Source organism: Meleagris gallopavo, chromosome 7 (genome assembly GCF_000146605.3).
Source record: "Meleagris gallopavo isolate NT-WF06-2002-E0010 breed Aviagen turkey brand Nicholas breeding stock chromosome 7, Turkey_5.1, whole genome shotgun sequence".
In the NCBI taxonomy this organism is placed as follows: Eukaryota; Metazoa; Chordata; class Aves; order Galliformes; family Phasianidae; genus Meleagris; species Meleagris gallopavo.
The window spans coordinates 18,160,632-18,173,609 of NC_015017.2; the positions used below are offsets into that span (position 1 = coordinate 18,160,632).

A 12,978-nucleotide genomic window follows, 5' to 3' on the forward strand; every position below is an offset into this window, starting at 1 on the left:
GCTTCCTGCCTGGGGGCCGGCTGGAAGGATTCGAACCTGGAAAGCATTGTGAGAGTGGCAGCTGGGGGTGGCTGTGAGATGGGGATTTTGTTCCCCTCCGGTTCCCGCAGCTGGGTTCTGGCTGCACTCGCATGTGGCCCAGCGCCGGCACTGTGGGCTCAGGTTCTGTCCCTCCTGCAGGACTCGCTACATCAGCACAGAGCTGGGGATGCGGCAGCGACTCTTCGTGGGTGTGCTGACCTCCAAAAGCACGCTGGGCACATTGGCGGTGGCTGTGAACCGCACGCTGGCCCACCGCTTGGAGCGCCTGGTGTACTTCACGGGCACACGGGGCCGCAAGGTGCCCCACGGCATGACGGTGGTGACCCACGGTGATGAGCGGCCCATCTGGAACGTGTACCAGACTATCCGGTACCTGCTGGAGCACTATGTCAATGACTTCGACTGGTTCTTCCTGGTGCAGGATGACACCTACACTGAGGCGCACCGCATCAACCGCCTGGTGGCCCATCTCAGCATCGACACCCATCTCTACTTGGGCCGCCCCGAGGAGTTCATTGGCGGGGACACCGAGGGACGCTACTGCTCTGGAGGCTTTGGGTACCTGCTGTCCCGCAGCCTCCTTCTGCGCCTGCAGCAGCACCTGGAGTCTTGCCGCAATGACATCCTCAGCTCCCGGCCTGACGAGTGGCTGGGACGCTGCATCATTGATCACACGGCAGTAAGCTGCACCGAGGAGCATGAGGTAGGTCCTGCAGCAGAGCTGGCACAGAGCAGAGCCCCTGGCAGTGTCGCCAGTGATGCCCTTTTTCTTGTGCACCATTTTCCTTGAAGCCTTCTATGCTTTTATGCAGAGGGGTGGAGTTGTGGGTCTGGGTCAGCTCTAACCCATCTCTTACTCATTCAGGGCCTACATTACCAGTATTTTGAGCTGGGGAAGAATGTAGATCCTGAGCAGGAGACTGACCTCCGTTTCCAGAGTGCATTCACTGTCCACCCTGTGCTGGATCCTGTCCAGATGTACCGGCTGCATAAGTACTTTGCACAGGTGGAGCTGGAGAGGACATACCAGGAGATTCAGCAACTCCAGGTGAGAGCTGGCTTGGCTGGGTGGGATCTGGGCTATTCTGCTGTCACTTTCCAGTCAGGGTCACCTTTCTGCCCTCATATTGGGGCCTTCAGATCTGCAGACATTTTGGGGTGGGATCAGCTGTTTGTAGTGTGACTTGGCAGGTGTACCTGCACCCACTTGGGCTCTGACTCCTCTGCTTCTCCCCTTGCAGCTTGAGATCCAGAATGCCAGCAGCCTGTCTGCAGACGGGGACCACAGTGCCATGTGGCCTGTCGGCATCCCTCCTCCATTCCAGCCCAAAACTCGCTTTGAGGTGCTGCGCTGGGACTACTTCACAGAGGATCAGGTCTATGCCTGCGTGGATGGCTCCCCCAAGTGCGAGCTGCAGGGTGCGGACCTAGCTGATGTGGCTGATGTGGTGGCCACAGCCATGGAGGAGCTGAATCGCAAGTACCAGCCGGTGCTGCACGTCCGCAAGCAGCAGCTGGTGAATGGCTACCGGCGCTTTGACCCCACGCGTGGCATGGAGTACACGCTGGACCTGCAGGTGGAGGTGGTCACACAGAAGGGTCACAGCCGCTCTGTCACCAAGCGCGTGCACCTGGTGCGACCCCTCAGCGAGGTGGAGATTATCCCCATGCCCTATGTGACGGAGGCCAGCCGCATCAACGTCATCTTGCCACTCACTGCCCACGAGCGGGACCATGCTGCACGCTTCCTGGAGGCCTATGCGGCAGCTGCCTTCGAAAGCAGTGAGAACGCAGTGCTCACCTTCCTATTCATCTACGATCCGTTCGAGGCCCAGCAGGTGACCCAGAACGATATCTTTGCCCCTGTGAAGGCCCAGATCACAGAGTATGAACGCAAGTATGCTGAGGTGAAGATCCCATGGATCAGCGTGAAGACAGATGCCCCCTCCCAAATCAAGGTCATGGACATCATCTCCAAGAAGCATCCTGTGGACACGTTGTTCTTTGTGGCCGGTGTGGGCACAGAGGTCACCATTGACTTCCTGAACCGCTGCCGGATGAACACCATCAACAACTGGCAGGTCTTCTTCCCCATACACTTCCAGGGCTACAACCCTGCAGTCGCCTACCACAACCAGGCACCACCTGCCACGCTGGACCTCCTGCGGGATGCAGGACGCTTTGACCGTGATGTCTTCCATGAGGCCTGCTTCTACAATGCTGACTACATGGCGGCACGCACCCGCATGGCAGGTGACGTGCAGGAGAATGAGGACATCCTGGAGACCCTGGACATCTATGACATGTTCATCAAGTACTCCAACCTTCATGTCTTCCGGGCTGTCGAGCCTGCCCTGCTGCAGCACTACCGGCACCAGGCCTGCAACCCGCGGCTTAGTGAGGAGATCTACCACCGCTGCGTGCAGAGCAGTCTGGAAGGTGTTGGATCCCGCTCCCAGCTGGCCATGGTACTCTTTGAGCAGGAGCAGGGGAACAGCACCTGAACCTGGGGCACAGAGGTGCTGGCCCTGCCTGTCTCACTATCTGCCCCACCTGATCTGCTGCCCCAAATCTGTCTTCCTCGTTCCAGCATGGCGGTCACTTTTGCTGCCGATGCTCCCTAAGCAGAGCTGCCTGCCAGCCTGGGCTGGTCCCGGGGCGGCGGCAATGCTGCAGAGTGTGGGGTGAAGCTGGGCTGTAGCTGCCGAGCTGCGTGCTGGGACCCCCAGCTCCTCACCCCAGCACTGCCTGCTGCCACCTTGCTCGCTGCTGGCCCAGTGGGGAGGAGGTCCTCGCTTTGTCCCATGAACCGCTCCACACTGAGTCCCTGTGGCAGAGTTGTGACTGCTGTGAGGGACCAGCTGGGACTGGGGCAGATCCCACTCTTCCTTCTTCCCCTCCTCCCCCCCATGATGCAGGGCTGTGCCTGGTGCTCATTCAACTCCCTTGGCCAGGCCCTCAAGGCACCCTGTGGCAAAAGGCAGCATCAGCCCTGTGCCGTGGGCAGGGCTATGTCCTTGTGCTGCTGCAGCCTGGAGCAGCGGGGTGGGCCCGTAACAAAGCAATAATGAGGTTGGATTTAGCATACGTCACGTGGCAAGGAGATAGAAGCTTGAGTCTTCCAGGCTGCCAGCAAGTAAGCTGCAGCCCTGGGGCTTCGGGAAGTACTGGAGGGCTCCTGCCGTGTTTCCATACTGTGAGCTGCTCCCCATGGGAACCCTGACCCGGGCCGCCTTGGCCTTCGCAGTATTGATAGGACGCTGGAGGTCACAGCCCTCTGACAAGAGCCGTCCCTGCCTCGGGGATGTGGCCTATAGGCCATGCTGACCCCCTGAGTTCCCCCTGGCCCTGCTTGCCTGGGTGGGGGGAAATGTGGTATCCAACATTCCCATCCCTCCCTAAACTGCTGGGCTCCAGGGGAGGTTCAGCTACGCATCTCCTAAGGAGAAAGCGACTGAGGGAGCTGCTCCGTGCTCCTGGTTTGTATTTAATAGTGGGGAGAGGAGGGGGGGATGTTTACACTAATAAAAGAGAGATGAATGAGTGCCTCTGCCTGGTTCTTGCCTGGGGGTATTGCTTGTGTGAGTACTGTGAGTACTGTGTCCCCTCCACTGTAGGATGAGGGCTGACTTACTTCAGCACTGGGCGACCTGCTGCTCTCTGTATCTGGGCTGGGAGCTGCAAGGTGACAGCCGTGGCTTTGCTTTCTTCCTGGTGCGCTGCCTTGGTGTCCCTGGTGCTCAAAATTCTTGTTCCTCCTGACTGCATCAGCTCTGCTGGTGCCAAAGCAGGGTGCTGATGAAGTTGTGATGTCAGCATCAGGCCTTCTCTCTCTGAGCTGCTTCTACACTTTATTGATCCCCAAAGTGCTCCAGTAGCTTGTGGGGCAGGGAGCCGGACTGCCTGAGGCCCCTGGCCACACTTAGTGCAGCAATAGCACTTTCTGGGGCAGCTGCTTTCAGCAATTGGTCACGAAATTCCTGCGTCAAAGAAGAAATCCCCAAGGAAATCAGCTAAACCTACTTGCTTTTAGTGAACGAGTGCTCTGCACACCCCTGAAGCCCCCAGGGCTCTATGGCAATTATTTCCCACAGAAGCCTATCTCAGCCATACAGGTGTTCCTGCTCTGCTCCTTGGATTCATACTGTAGGGACACGTGTGTGTAAATGCACGGCTGTTACAGTTTGGATGCTAACAATCAGCAGGCTCTGAATATTGCTATTTTTGATCTTCCCCAAGCACATCCTTAATTCCCCTTAAATTTGAATCTGGGACGGAAGGGAGCGAGGCCAGCGCAGATGCGTTACAGATACATTCATTGTGAGAGGAGCCCAGTTTGATCAGCTGACAGAACATCCCGTGTTAATGCAGCAAGCCGGCATCAGGTGAAGCTGGCTGCAAAAACAAACCCTGAGCTGTCACTGAGCTGTGACGATCGAGCAAACAGAGACTTTTGCAATTGCCCATTCATGTGTGAGTGGCGCATTTGTGTACTGTATTTTTGCATGCAATTGCAGAGAGAGCAACACACAGGGCAGGAGAGCACACTTCTCTGTTGCTCACAGCTTTCCTCCCAGGGATTTTCTGAAGGCGTTGCTCCCTCACCGCAGCCTTCCAAAAAGGCACTACGTGCTCCCAGCAGGCGGCTGCTGGGCACTATATTAGTACAGGGTGTGGAGAACTGGGAGCACTTTGAACCCTGGCAGAGTGCAGGCAAGGAGCAGCCGCAGGGGCCAGCAATGCCTGTGGGAGAGGACGTGGGTGATGGGAATGTGGCAGGAGGTGGTGTCCAGGTGGTGAACTCTGGGCCTGCCCTGTGTCCTTTAGAGTGCAACAGAATTAAAAGAGCGGAGTGCTGATGGCAGCAAGTACAATAGCTTTACTGGAAATCTGTGCACACTCAAAGCTGCTGGAGGGCTCCCATCGTCCCCAGCAACTGGGCAGGAGCACCAAGTGTGGGATTCAGCCCTGTGCCAGCCTTCACTCCTGCTCCTCCAGGATCAGCCTGATTTTCTCGCAGAACTCATCGATGGCACCAAACTCTCTTTCCAGCATGGCTGTGGCTGCATGGATTCTCTCCGCCAGCTCCAAGCATGTGCCATGGTGCAGATGTGCTGAGTCCTTGCTAATGAAGAAGATGTCCAGGGCCAGGCAGAGGCCAAGCAGAACATAGGAGGCTGTCCCGGCAAGGCTGGTGGCATTGCTGGCCCCTGCCACCACTGTGCTGACTCTGAGAGCGCTGCTGCCATTGAAGATGCTGCGCCCAAGCCCCACCACCACCCGGAACACCCCCAGGATGACATCCAGGTTCTCCTCCTGCCCCAGAGCCTCCAGCAGCCTCCGTGCCCTCTCCACAGTCTCCTGGCAGCCCGTGAACGCCTGCGCCTGTGCTGCAAACTTCTCCAGCAGCATCTCAGCCTCGCCCTTCCTCACCAGGCAGCCCACGCTGCTGCTGATGGTGGCGGCAGTGCTGGTGATGCTCCCAGCTGTGGTGATGCCGAAACCCACGGCCGCCAACAGCAGCGTGTTAACCAATGCAGCAGGGGCCAGCAGCAGCCCGGCCATGGCTGCCACCCCCCCTGCCACACTCACCACCCCGCCGGCGATGTTGGCTACCAGCATGGCCCGCTGGCACTGGCCCAGGGCCTCTGCCGCTCTTCGCATGTCCCACAGGCATCTCCGCATGGCATCCCGGGTGGGCAGCAGGGCCAGCTGCACCATGTCCCCGATGGTGCTGGCAGCCGTGCTGAGCAGGACAGGGGGCTGTTAGATCTGGGGATGTGGCCGTGAAGCCTTTCCCACCCACCGCCCCAATCCTGGGCCACGCTCACCTCTGGGGCCCGCAGGCCGGCCCACCCCAGGGCAGTGCGTTCTCGCAGACGGAGTTACGTGCCGTCTCCCCGCAGCAGGCGTAGCAGCCACCCTGATAGGGCTGCCGGTGCCTCAGCACGATCTCAAACTCATACTCGATGCTGTTGGCGTTGAGCAGCGCCTTCCGCAGGGTCTCGGAGAGGGGCATGTGCCCGTCTGTGCAGATGGCCGTGCCGCCGCCGCCTGCCCTGAAGCTGGCCGTGGCATAAGTGATGTCGTGCAGGCCCAGGAAGTGCGAGGCCTCGTGGATCAACGTGCCGGGCTGTGAGTCCTTCTGCAGCTCATCGGGCGCCTGCCAGAAGAGCGGGCACAGGTAGATGGTGCGGTCCCATGAGTTCTGCTTGACGTAGGCATAGGAGCCGGCCTTGCGCGGGTTCTTAAGGAAGGCTGCCTGCTGGAGCTGTGCAATGAGGCTCCGCAGCAGCCGCTCGGTCAGCATGGCGTAACGCTCCACCCAGCCTTCTCCTCCCACCCCAGTCAGCACCACCACATCCTTCAGGTTCTTCATCAGCACACGGTCCTTGCGTAGTGCATCCTCCAGCACCTCCAGTGCCACGCGCTGCGCCCGCCGGGCAATGCTGCACTCCTCCTCGCTCAGCTCCTCCGACACGTCCTCACAGCGGGGCAGCACGCAGCACCAGCTGCCCGTCACCACCTTGGTGTGGATCAGGGCGGCTTTGTGCTGGGACATCCTGCGGGGCAGCGGGTCAGGGCACCTCCCTGTGCTGCAGATGGCCCGGAGCGTGGAGACTCCCCCTTTACCTTCACCCTCCAGCCCAGCTCTCACCTTCCAGCCCTCACCCTCCACCTCCCACCTCCAGGCTCCACCATCACCCGGGGGTTCCACCAACCTGACCCGACCCGTGCAGTGCCCCAGCTGGGGATGGTTGGTGGAGAAGCAGCGGCCAGCAGCGCAGTTGTGAGGGCAGTGGCACAGCAGGCAGCAGTGACACACTGATAGGAACCGTGTCTGGCGCTGATAAGATGCCTGGGATCCAGTGCTCATCAGCGCTGCTGTTGGGGCACCCCAACACCGAGTGGGGAACCCTGGCCATGCGTTGGGGTAGAGGGTGCAGTGATAGCATGGGGAGCACTTGCTGCAGTCCCCAACCCTCAGTTCTGCCCTTTCTGGTTCCCCTATGGGCTCTTGGCAGCTCCTGGGGTAGGGAGAGCACAGCCCTCCCCCCAGCACTGCCTGCATGAGGCCGATAGAGCCCAGCTGAGTGCTGCCCTGCCTACTGTGCTCCAGCCCAGTCCAGACAATTTGGGTGCTGGCACACACAGCTCCTCATTTTGGGGATGCACAGGGCAGCGACACTGACCTCCCCCCACCTGTGCCCCCCAGTCATGCAGACAGCTCTAGACCTACTTGTGCCTCTTTATTAGGGAGCTTTTGTACATTTATAAAACAATGACGCACATCTCCAATGGTCCCCTCCCACCATGGTGCCTATGCCCACCCCTTCCAGGGCTTGCTCCTATTGGAATGGCCTGCACACAGCACTGGGCGCCATCCCGCCCACCTAGCACCGTGGAGATGCTGCTGCTTGTGCCCAGATGATGGTGCAGGAGGAGGTGGTAGGCATGGGGGATGGGGGCATTCCCTGGGGCTGGGGACCCACACCATACATGCCACAACCCCACGGGCACCAGGACCCCCCTGGTGCACACTGTGCATGCCCTACTTAGGGGTTGTTTTTGTGTGCCCCTGTGCAGGAGTGTTGGATACCCACAATGCTTGCACCATTGGAGAAAACAATTCCAACTGTGGGTGTATTTGCAGGGACACTGGGCTATGCAGATGCCCTGGTCCTCGTACCCTATGTCCCATGCCCCACACATAGGACTCCTCCTGCAACTATGGCTTTGGCCAGGGCATGGCTGTGGTCTCCGGGTACTGGGGACAAGGACTGGTCCCAGCCAGCCTCCCCCTGAGGTCACCAATTCCTGCCATGGGGATTCCTCTCTGCCACATGTGCGTCTTGAGGGGGGCTTTGTTAGCCCGCCCCCCGCCTCCTGAGATATTTTGGGGCTATTTGCCCTGCGCTGGTGTCTGCTACAGTGGAGGGGGAGGCAATGTCCTATGGGAATTGGGGTGCCGGGGGTCCTGCTGAGGCCCTGCCACCCCCGGCAGCAGGAGGACTGGGTGCAGGGCACCTTCCTATCTGTATACAGTCTGGGGGAGGCACAGTGGGTGCTCGGCACCTGGGGGGCAGGAAGGTGGCAGGGGTACGTGCATGGTGCAGAAGAGCTGCAACAGTTGGGTAACAAGGACAGGTGCCTCAACACTGCCCAGGCGTGCCGGGGAACTGCACCTGGGGCAATCTGCTTTGGGCAATGCACGGGATGTGGGGCACTGGGAGGAGAGGATTTGGGGCAGACAGTCATTTTGCAGGGCTAAAACAGGAGTGTGGAAAGTCACAGTGCAGGGGTCTAGCTGGGAATAGCAGTGGGGAGGGAACCTCAGCCCTGGCAGGGTATGTGGGACTGGGGCAAGGTGGGGAGATGTCTGGGGGGTGTCACAGTGGTGGTGGTGCCAGGGGCCAGATGAGTGGCAGGGTGGTGCCATGCAGGTGAAGCTGCAGATAGTGTCCTCCGGCCCTGCCTGACCTGCAGCATGATGGCGACATTCTCTGGGAGGGGATGAGTGGTCCTGGGGGGACAGTGCAGGGCAGAGACCCCCTTCAGGAGAGGTCAGTGGGGAGGGGTTTGGAGGGGTTTGCAGGAAATCCAGCTCACCCCTTGCACGCACTGCCTTGCGGGGGCCCCCTGCCCCCCCAATCCCCCCTAGTGTGCCTGTCCTTGCCCCCTGCTAGTCTGCTCCTGCAGGCAGCCAAGTTGTGAGGCCACTTCTGCTGCTGGCTGGCGGGGCGGCCCCCGACTCTGTGTGCTGAGACAGGGCAAGCGGAGGGGCTGGACGAAGGGGCTGGGGGCAGCGACAGTGCCGGTCCCAGGGCCACAATCCCTCTCCATGAGGATGGGGCTGCAAGGGGTGGGGAACCCCAGCTGGAACCCCCTGACCCCAGCTGTCCTAGCAGGCGAAGTCCTCGAAGACACCCTGGTGAGGGTAGTGGTGACGGTGGTGGTGGTTGGGCAGGATGCCCGCATTGTAGGTGCCCTCCACGTGCCGGCCCAGTGTCTCACAGGGGCTCTGCAGGGATGGCAGCGTCAGTGGGGATCCTGCCTGTCCCCATTAATTCCCCCATCCAGCCTGGCTCAGCAGCCTGAGGCCATCAAGCTCCCTGGCTCCTGGGAGTGATGTCCCTTTCCCATGAAGCTGCTCATGTCCCCAGTACCTGGTCCTTGAGCTCCTCCAGCCCCAGTGTGGCAATGCTCCCCGAGGGCTTCTTCAGGGGTGGCTTGGAGCGCCGCAGGACACGACTCACCCTGTCGCGGATCACCTGGGGGCAAAAGGGGGTCAGCCTTGGGGCACCCACAGGGATCCTGTGGGTGCCCCAAGGTGGGACCCTGTGGGAGCAACCCAGTCTGCATGGGCCTGCCTCATGGTCACTGCTGGCCCAGGGACATGGGGTGATTCTGGGTACAGCATCTCTACCTGCATCCCTCTGAGGGATACCCATCCTCCCCCCACCGCCTCCTGCTGGGAGTTCCCCAGTTTGGGAGCTGTAGATAGATAGCCCTCTGGGGTGGCATGGCACTTCTCCCCAGAAAGTCTCGCCCCTGCTTGGCACCATGCTCCTTAGAGGACTCAGAGCACCTCATAAATGTAGTCCAGGATCTCCAGGATGGTAAGGATGCTAGCGCCGATGAACAGGCCCATCTGCCCCCCGATGTCCCCTGGGGAGGAAGAGATAGAACTGGTCACCAGCAGCTGCTGCACAGCCTGAGTAAAGCCATTGGGGCTGAGGCCAGACAGCAGTGCCAGGGCAGCAGGATGGAGGGGGACAGCATGGTGACAGGGCTGCAGGATGGCATAGGACAGCATGGTGATGGGATCAGGGGCTGCAGGATGGAGGGAGCAGGCGTGTGCAGGATGAGGGATGGCCAGCCATGAAGTGGGTCCTGAGGAAAGGCTGGAGAGTCACCGAGAAGCCCAGCAAGGTCGTAGGCTTTCTTCTGCTCAATGGCCTCATAGTTGAGTGCCTCGAAGAAGATATCCAGCACCAGGAAGTTCTCCCTGTGGGGACACCATGGCTGTCACCAGCCCACCTACCACCACTGAGCCCAGACTCCCCTAGGCCCTCTCCAACCCGCCCCTTAGAGCTCTCTGGTGTGTTATTCAGGCTGGATTTACAGGACACTGGTTATGGTGGGGACAGGGACATGTCCTGGACTGGGTGGGACTGTGGGATGGGTAGAGGACACCAGGGAGGACACCACAACCACCCTGGGGAGAGGATGCTGGAGGTACTATGTGTACCAAGACCTGGCCTACACAAACTGCCAGGAGCAGGGTGGGGGTATCCCAGATTCCTAGAATCCCCACATGCCTCTGAGAGCCACCCCAGACCCTTCCTGCCCCAAGCAGCTCACCGAATGTAGGTCTCATTCTTGTTGTACTTTCGGGCTAGGTAGCGTGCCGAGCCCTTGTTGGGGATGCGCACCATGGAGATCTCCTTGCCGTAGCGGGTCAGGTTGCATGGTGTGGGGCAGCTGCAGCGCTCCTGGCTGTCCTCCACTGCTGCATCTGGAGGCATGCAATACTGGGCACAGCTGCACCCCCTGATCTCCCCCAGTTCACCCAATCTCCTGCCCATCCCCCAAACCTACCCAGCGTGTGGTCAGCACACTCGATGTACACATTGGGAGAGCAGATGGACTCATTGCCTGTGGAGAAGCAGTGGGTAAGGGATTGGGAATCCGATCCCCCTCTCCTATGCTCGCTCCCCTAAAGATGTGGGGCAGACTGGGAAGGGGCTAAGTGTTGCAGAGAGATGGGGTGAGCCTTGGGTGCAGAAGGATGGGAAAGGAGTGACCCTTGGCTGTAGTGGCCATTGGGTGCAGGCTGGAAGAGGCAGCCCTGGGAAGGAGGAGTGGGGTGTTGGGGAGCCCCCCACGAGCAGGTACACCCCTTACCTGGCATGTGGACCATGCGGCAGTGGCAGCTCCGCACCACGGCCTCCTTCTCACACTGCAGGCGGCAGGCAGCAATGCTGTAGGTATCATAGCCAGGCAGTGTCTGCTCTCCCTGCACACTGGCCCGGCAGTTCCCCCACGGCTGCGGCAGGTAGGTGAGCTGCCAGGGTAAAAGAGTACCATTGTAGTGACACATGGTGCTGGGTGCTGGGGGTGCTTCCCTGGGGCTGCGGGGCACCATGCACCACCCAGCAGAAGTTAGAGTTTCATGGGGAGAAGTGGCATCTCCACAAATGGCACTGCCCAGCTGCCCTCCTGCGTGGCTCCACACCAGCTCAGTCTCATACTAGCCCTCTGAGCCATACTTACCCGCTGTTCCTGGCAAGACACGAACGTCTGGAAGCCGGGCGAGACACCAAAGCCCAGCTGATGGATGTAGGGCGGCTCATCCTGGCTGTGGATCTGGACACGGATGCCAGCTTCGAAAGATGTCTCATCTGTGGGAGATGGAAAGGGAGAGTGGGCAGCCAGCCCTGTCCCAGGGCCGCATGCCTGCCCACAGCACAACCCTCAGCCACACACCCCTGTACACCCCAGCACCCACACCTCAGCCCCAGCACCCCCAGTGTCCGGCTCACCCGCAGCCCCACTCACTGGTCTCCCTCCAGATGGGCAGGTATTCCTCCTGCTGGATGTCCAGCATGATCTCCAGCCCGTTGCCCATGCCACCCTGGCGGGTCACTCGAGGGTTCCTCCGGTCCCCATTGAAGGTGTAGCACTTGCCGTAACGTGTATAGACCTGAAGATGGAGATGGAGAGGGATGCTGAAGAGCCCTCTGCAAGCAGGTAACATTCATTGCCCTCTTTACAGGATGCATCAGTCCCTGGGACGCAGGCTGGTGTGAGGCACGGACTCACAGGGTTGAAGTGCTGCGGGCCACAGCGCTCGCCCTGGAAGCGACACTCCACCAGCATGTCCTCTATCTGATGGCTCAGGCGGTGGAAAAAGCTCTGCATGGTGCGCTCGGAGCGACGGGGTGGCAGGAAGCGTGAGTAGTTGGCAAGGCGCGTGAGCCAGCGGCGCTGCTCATCCTCCAGCACGGCCAGCAGCTCAGGCACCAGCGAGCGGTCCTCCCGAGACAGCCCCAACCACTGCCCCACCGAGTACAGGTCAGGCTTGGTGAGCTGCAGGAAGCGCGCCCGGTTCGGGTTGCAGAGGGTTACAGCCGGGAAGCGGAGCTGGGGCACTCTGGCCAGGCGTGCCCGTGTGTGCACGGGGTGTGAGAGCAAGTGGTGCAGGCGGTCGGTAGCTCCAGTGGCCAGCAGCCCTGCAGAGGCCAAGAAGGCCAAGCCCCAGAGCAGGCGGCGCAGGCGGGACTGCGGCCGTGTGCCAATGTAGTGCAGCCCTGGGATGCGAGTGGCACGCAGGAAGCCACCCTGTCCTGGTGCGAGGGCTTCTCCATCTGGGCAGCACAATAGGGGCAGCGGCATGGCTGTGGTCAGGACAGATCCCACGCGCCCACCCTACAGCCCCGCTCACCGTCTCTCTCCCGGGAGCCTTTTGCTCGGCACCTTCCCAGAGCCGTATGTGGCAGGCGCCTTCCTGAGCTGTGACGGGCGAGGGGAGGGAGAGGAGGGGGCTGGTGCCGACGCACGCCTTCCCCAACCTCGATTTGGGAATGGAAAATTCCTCCCCAAGCCGGGCTGGGGGTTGGGGTAACGTGGTGCTACCCCAGGCTGGGCGTCCCGGCAGCCCCCCACGCCCCAGGACAGGGGCACGGGGATGCCACGTCCAGCTCCTCGCCCAGAGAAGCTGCACCCCAGCGCACCCCTCCCCGCTCTCTGGCCCAGGGTCCTGCATGCACCCCCAGGGGCACCCAGCCGATGTGGGGCAAAAGCGGCTGTGGGGCTGGGAGCCCTTTCCCTGAGCTGGCAGCACGGTGCCAGGCCTGAGGGCACCATCAACGTGTGTGGCCCCACTCCCCACCGCGGTGCCCGGCTCCGCCGGCGCCCCATCGCCCTCCGTCC

At 60.8% G+C, this 12,978-nt stretch overlaps 3 protein-coding genes across 4 annotated transcripts; 1 reads left to right on the forward strand and 2 right to left on the reverse strand.

Moving 5' to 3' along the window:
• Positions 1–99: 99 nt before the first annotated feature.
• On the forward strand, positions 100–3,586 carry CHPF (chondroitin polymerizing factor). Its single transcript, XM_010713644.3, has 3 exons — positions 100–745; positions 908–1,090; positions 1,284–3,586. The coding sequence occupies exons 1-3, from the start codon at positions 209–211 to the stop codon at positions 2,544–2,546; spliced, it is 1,983 nt and encodes a 660-aa protein (XP_010711946.1). The 5' UTR covers positions 100–208; the 3' UTR covers positions 2,547–3,586.
• Positions 3,587–3,679: 93 nt separating this feature from the next.
• LOC104911692 lies at positions 3,680–7,193 on the reverse strand. 2 transcript variants are annotated; one of them, XM_010713647.3, is made up of 3 exons: positions 6,765–7,193; positions 5,874–6,605; positions 3,680–5,788 (listed from the first exon to the last, which is right to left on the reverse strand). In XM_010713647.3, the coding sequence occupies exons 1-3, from the start codon at positions 7,112–7,114 to the stop codon at positions 5,023–5,025; spliced, it is 1,848 nt and encodes a 615-aa protein (XP_010711949.2). In that variant the 5' UTR covers positions 7,115–7,193; the 3' UTR covers positions 3,680–5,022. The 2 variants fall into 2 exon arrangements, with proteins under 2 accessions (XP_010711949.2, XP_019472680.1); XM_019617135.2 differs by having other exon boundaries at positions 4,389–5,788; positions 5,874–7,193.
• Positions 7,194–7,279: 86 nt separating this feature from the next.
• On the reverse strand, positions 7,280–12,573 carry ASIC4 (acid sensing ion channel subunit family member 4). The gene is made up of 10 exons (XM_010713802.3): positions 11,869–12,573; positions 11,605–11,749; positions 11,320–11,447; positions 10,951–11,110; positions 10,645–10,701; positions 10,408–10,561; positions 9,960–10,051; positions 9,632–9,711; positions 9,210–9,314; positions 7,280–9,064 (listed from the first exon to the last, which is right to left on the reverse strand). The coding sequence occupies exons 1-10, from the start codon at positions 12,439–12,441 to the stop codon at positions 8,945–8,947; spliced, it is 1,614 nt and encodes a 537-aa protein (XP_010712104.2). The 5' UTR covers positions 12,442–12,573; the 3' UTR covers positions 7,280–8,944.
• Between the last annotated feature and the right edge of the window lie 405 nt (positions 12,574–12,978).

Bases quoted from the DNA above. Each gene is read 5' to 3' on its own strand.
- ASIC4 (XM_010713802.3), bottom strand. From the start codon at position 12,441: ATGCCGCTGCCCCTATTGTGCTGCCCAGATGGAGAAGCCCTCGCACCA. The intron at 10,702-10,950 runs GTAAGGGGTGTA...GCTTCTCCACAG, and splicing joins CCGCATGGTCCACATGCCAG to GCAATGAGTCCATCTGCTCT. The intron at 9,065-9,209 runs GTACTGGGGACA...CCATCCCTGCAG, and splicing joins TGGAGGAGCTCAAGGACCAG to AGCCCCTGTGAGACACTGGG.
- LOC104911692 (XM_019617135.2), bottom strand. From the start codon at position 7,114: ATGCAGGCAGTGCTGGGGGGAGGGCTGTGCTCTCCCTACCCCAGGAGC. The intron at 5,789-5,873 runs GTGAGCGTGGCC...TGTCCTGCTCAG, and splicing joins CCGGCCTGCGGGCCCCAGAG to CACGGCTGCCAGCACCATCG.
- CHPF (XM_010713644.3), top strand. From the start codon at position 209: ATGCGGCAGCGACTCTTCGTGGGTGTGCTGACCTCCAAAAGCACGCTG. The intron at 746-907 runs GTAGGTCCTGCA...TTACTCATTCAG, and splicing joins GCTGCACCGAGGAGCATGAG to GGCCTACATTACCAGTATTT. The intron at 1,091-1,283 runs GTGAGAGCTGGC...CTCCCCTTGCAG, and splicing joins AGGAGATTCAGCAACTCCAG to CTTGAGATCCAGAATGCCAG.